At 42.5% G+C, this 5,170-nt stretch overlaps 1 protein-coding gene across 1 annotated transcript; it reads left to right on the top strand.

Moving 5' to 3' along the window:
* The first annotated feature begins 377 nt into the window (after positions 1–377).
* On the top strand, positions 378–2,355 carry LOC119320529 (F-box protein At5g07610-like). The gene is made up of 2 exons (XM_037594591.1): positions 378–1,114; positions 1,455–2,355. The coding sequence occupies exons 1-2, from the start codon at positions 378–380 to the stop codon at positions 2,353–2,355; spliced, it is 1,638 nt and encodes a 545-aa protein (XP_037450488.1).
* The last annotated feature ends 2,815 nt before the right edge of the window (positions 2,356–5,170 follow it).

The following is a 5,170-nucleotide window of genomic DNA, read 5'->3' as shown; positions in this document are numbered from 1 at the left end:
ACAAAAGTCATGGAGGTAGTAATTTCTTCAAACACATCCAGCACACATTGAACGGTGCATGGCTATTCCCTCAAAAAAAAAAAAAACCGTGCATGGCTATCGATATGCAATATATGCCAGCCCAGTCTAATAAAGAAAGCCGAACTATGTGGATTTGCCAAACGAAACAAAGGGCCAGAACGTAGAAAAGGGCCCAGCCGCAACCTAAGGTTAAACAGACCCCAATTTCCGTAATCTTCATCAGGTGAGGTCTATCCCGTGCGTTTCTACTTAATCCAAGGATTGCACCTCGATCCCCTAAAATCGCCAACAACCTACATCAACGATACACCGCGTCGGGAAACTGAGGGGCGCGGACGAGATTCGTCGATCGATCGATGATGGCACCGGAGCCGGCCGTGCTGCCCGACGATGCCCTCGTGGAGGTCCTCCGGCGCCTCGCGCCGCACAGCCTAGCCACGTCTCGGCTGGTCTGTAGTGCGTGGCGTGACACCATCGACACCCGCCTGCGTGGCCACCTGCTCTCGCGCTCAGTGCGCGGGATCTTCATCAACTTCACCCGGCTTAGATTCTCAGAGTTCTTCTCCCGTCCCACGACGGGCCCGACGATCTGCGAAGGGCTCGACTTCTTGCCCTGCACGGGCGTCAAGGTCATGGACCACTGCAACGGGCTCTTGCTTTGCAGTGGTCTGAGGCATGAATGCGACAAGGCACTGCCGCACGATTATGTCGTCAACCCGGCCACACGTCGGTGGACACGTTTGCCCCAATGCCCTTGTCCACACATGGCGGGATTCGACCAGAGCGCCTACCTCGCGTTCGAGCCAGGCGTGTCGCTGCACTACGAGGTCTTTCTGATCCCGCGTGTGCTGTGTGCCGGTGTGTCTGACGACAATGCATTGCTTGGATCGGAGTGGCCTCCCGCATCATACGCCATCCATGTGTTCTCATCGGCGACTCAGTGGTGGGACATGACGACCTTCGTACGGAAAGGGGAGGCTCCAGAGATTATTGGCTACATGGATTCGGATTGGTGGTATAATCGATATCATTATCATGCCTTCTACTGGCAAGGCAATCTCTACATCCATTGCCAGCATGGCTATCTCATGAGGTACTACTACTTGCTCATCGGTCATTAATTATTGCTGTTTAGCAAGTTCTCATCCAGTTTGTAGGATTTGCAAACCAAAGTCAAATATTGTAATGTTCACTCAAAACCAAATCTTCTGAGTTTCCCATAAGGTCATAGCATAATGCTAAGAGTTCTAATATATGGACAGAGTCATAAGAATCTAGTACCTCTATTCCCATTAAATGAATGGCATACATAGGAAAGGGAATGTAGGAACAATTCTATGGGAATTGTCAAAAAAAGTACTGCAAAAATATATGCTGTTATGATTTACACATGTTGTTATTGATCTGTTTTATCTGATTGTTTATGTTTGCAGAATGTGTTTGTCAGATCACACATACAGAGTAATTAAACTACCAGGTGTCAGTCAATATTTACCTAGAGGATATCCTGAGCACCATTTGGGTAAATCACTGAGAGGGGTGTATTGCGTATTATTATCTCATAAACGGAGTCCGCTACTTCAGATTTGGCATCTCAATGAATCGTGCAGCCGAATAGAATGGGTGCTAAACCCTGATACAACTCTTAAGACCTTTGAGCATGAGTACTATGCTCAACAATTGGGTAGACAATGGATCTTACAAGATGTTAACTACAATAAGTTGTTCTTTGAGCGTAATGGTAATATACATGAAATTCACATAGAGGCGGTGGAAGAGAAATATGACTGGAACTCTAATGAGGATAACATTCTTGACATTGAATACGATGTTGAAGAGGGATACGAGGATAACGTTCTTCACGTTCAAGATGGATATGAGGATAATGGTCTTGACTTCGAAGAAGATGTTGACGAGCATAACATTCTTGAAGAGGGATATTATGGAAATTATTATTTCCTCGGGTTTCATCCTTATAGAGAGATTGTCTTCTTAATTTCATCAGGGAGAAAAACTAGAGCACTGACCTATGATTGGAACAGCTCAAAATTTCAGGACTTGGGAAATGTGGGTTCAGCATATTACGACCCCATCTGTGGACTATCATGCGGAGAGACACATGCAGCTTTCCTGTATACGCCTTGTTGGATAGGCGAGTTTCCAGGAAACGAAATAGAATCGCTATATAAAGATCAAGAGCTATCTAGGAAAAAGTTGGAGTTGGAAGAGGAATCCAACCTTACATGCATGGACATATACGAGATGCGCAAGTTCCATGGGCGCGCCAAGAGGACCAAGGACTCTGCTGCCAAGATTCGGCGCAGACAGCACTAGTAGGAACCCACATTCACCGACATGAACTTTAAGGCAACCTAGTCCAGACCTTGGCAAGGGCACCAAGAAGCTAGACTGTGGAAGTCAAAAGGTAATGCTAGGCAGGGCAAAAGAAATTACTACGGCTGGTTGTTTCTACAAAGAAAACTTTGGGCTGCAGATTGCATGCAAAAACTAGGATGACCTCATGAGGAAAAATGCTGCTTCCGCGACCGAGTGCGAATTGTGAGACCTAAAACATCTGATGCAAAAAGCTCTAATGAAATAAAGAAGGTACTGCCTGCTATATTGCTTGATATATAAATACTGGTGGAATTAACCACCAAGTCAGACACCTGTCAAGTATGGACCAGGTGCTGTCACTGATTTGGATAGCTAGCTGCTATGCGTAATCGTTTGTATCTCAAACAGTTTATTTTAGAAGATCAAAGCAATACAAAACAAAGTCACGACACAAGCCTTCCGCAATCAATCGGCGTGTCATGTATCGCGTGAGTGCTTTGTGTGTTTCAAGCCATTTGTCGATAGGCTGCTTGATCGATCTGATTAGTAGCTTGTGTACTCGCGTATTTCCCATAAAGAATCCGTTGTTGCTAGTTTGTTGTACATTCGTGCGGTCAGAAAGTACACGGCGGGTCGCAGCGTCGGCGTTGGGCTATGCCAAAACATTGCAGAATAGTACAGTTAAAAGGGTTAGTTCATAATGACATTCATGCTCCTGGTTAGGCCTAGTCCTGGTTACTAATGACACTGCAACTCAATCAGTAGCGCAATCTGACCACCCGGCATGTCGCCACAACGGGTGGATTTGCTGACTTATTTTTTCTTTTTTCAAACTCTGTTTTCTTCTATTAAAAATGCAAATCATCAATTGAAAAAGATGGAAACGAACTAGTTGCATCTGTATATTGATTTTAGATAATATGGGGTTCAGTTGAATATCTCACAGATAATGAACATATAAAAGAGCTATTTATGTAACCTGACATCCAATGCAGTACAAAAACTTTTAAATATTTCCTGGTTATTTTTCTCGGAATAATTTAATTTTCTATCACTTAGATGTATTTTCATCTTGCTGTCTACACTAACAGATTGGCAAAATTAGATTCAGAATAAGATCGATTCTGTCAATTTGAGATCATGCATGACTAGTAAGTATCAGACGATAATGTTGTTCTTAGACTCTCTAAGGGCGTCTCCAAGGCAACCAGCAAATTTCCTCGCGCATCCATCCGCGCACATGGATGCAGGAGACCGTCATATCTACAACGCTGCCCGCATACATCGCAAACACTTTTTTAGTAAACCGGATGAATTCATGCAAACATGGGCGGATTTCATACAAACCACATGACATTCATGCAAAACAGTGGATTTTCATTACATTTCGTACATTTAGAACAAAAAAGGTGGTCTCGTGTCAGTGTAGCTTAGTAGAGAAGGATAAGAACCACTTCGAGGACCCCTCGCCAAGAACCACGACCGTTGAGCCACCACCATTGACCGACATGGTATCTCCCAGGAGGAGGAGCGCACTGCCATGGCTGCTGCACTATAACATGTCATCCTGGCTACACCACGCCGTCATCAGAGTTCTACCCTCACTAGTAGAAAAAGGGCTGCCTGGAGGTCCACCTTTAGTCCCGGTTCGTAACACTAATCGGCACTAAAAGAAATTTTATGATTTTTTTCTATTTTTTTATTTTTTTTGAATTTTTTGGGTTTTTTTTTATTTTCAACTTTCTGAATTATTTTAACCTCTCATCTCTAATCACCCCTCATCATTCCAATCATCTAACTTCCCGGATGGTCACCCATCCTCTCACTACTCCAGCTTGAGCACGCTTAACTTTCGGGTTCTATTCTCCCTCGTTTCCAAGTCTGCAATTGTTGTTTTCCTCACAATAGTAAGATGCAAATCCTATTAACCTCAGGAATTTAGCTTGAGCATGAAGTCACACATTTCACTGTTTGAGTTTGAAACTATTGTTCTAAAAAATAACACTAATATTTAGTAACACTAATATTTCTTGTATAATTAGTTTGACCATTGTTTGACCACAGTTTGACCATAGTTTGATCATAGTTTGACCAGATTTGACTAAAATTCAAAAAAATGAAATAATTATTTAGTAACACTAATATTCTTGAATAATTATTTAGTAACACTAATACTTCTTGAATAAGTAGCTATACCATAGTTTGACCAGATTTAACAAAAATAAAAAAAAATATGAAATTTGATGAATTTTTTTGCCTCCAGATCTTAAAAGCCCCGTAACTTTTTTTCTGTTAGGTTTTTGAGGATTTTGAAAATGTTTAATGGGGTTTCCCCCGATTAAATTTGGATGTAACTTTTTGAGTAGATGATTTTTCATATAAAAAACTTTTTCATCCGAGTTAGTATGCAAAAGTTATGCCCATTTTACTAAATTCTAGAGAGATTTTGCAAATAAAGTCAAAATTCACATTTGCAAATTTTCCTAACAACTAGACCACATATCACATGGGAAACATATTTTCTTTTATTTTTTTTGACATTTTCATCATTTTATTTTATTTTTTTTTAACTGAAAAGGCGATCCACCGGGGGGGTGGTAGAGTTTGAAAATTGGACCTTTAGTACCATGAACCGGTACTAATGGGCATCGCACCCTTTAGTCCCGGTTCATGGCACCAACCGGGACTAAAAGGTCCAGACGAATCGGGACAAATGGCCCACGTGGCCCCTGGGCTCACGAACCGGGACTAATGCCCCCATTAGTCCCGGTTCACCCCATTAGTCCCGGTTCTGGACTGAACCGGGACTAAT

This window comes from Triticum dicoccoides, chromosome 6B, assembly GCF_002162155.2.
Source record: "Triticum dicoccoides isolate Atlit2015 ecotype Zavitan chromosome 6B, WEW_v2.0, whole genome shotgun sequence".
In the NCBI taxonomy this organism is placed as follows: domain Eukaryota; kingdom Viridiplantae; phylum Streptophyta; class Magnoliopsida; order Poales; family Poaceae; genus Triticum; species Triticum dicoccoides.
The sequence above is the reverse complement of the archived record's forward strand: the minus strand, read 5'-3'. Positions and strand labels throughout refer to the sequence as shown.

Excerpts from the sequence above, each read along its gene's own strand:
- LOC119320529 (XM_037594591.1), top strand. The coding sequence starts at position 378 with ATGATGGCACCGGAGCCGGCCGTGCTGCCCGACGATGCCCTCGTGGAG. Across the intron at positions 1,115-1,454 it reads CAGCATGGCTATCTCATGAG|AATGTGTTTGTCAGATCACA; the intron begins GTACTACTACTT and ends TTATGTTTGCAG.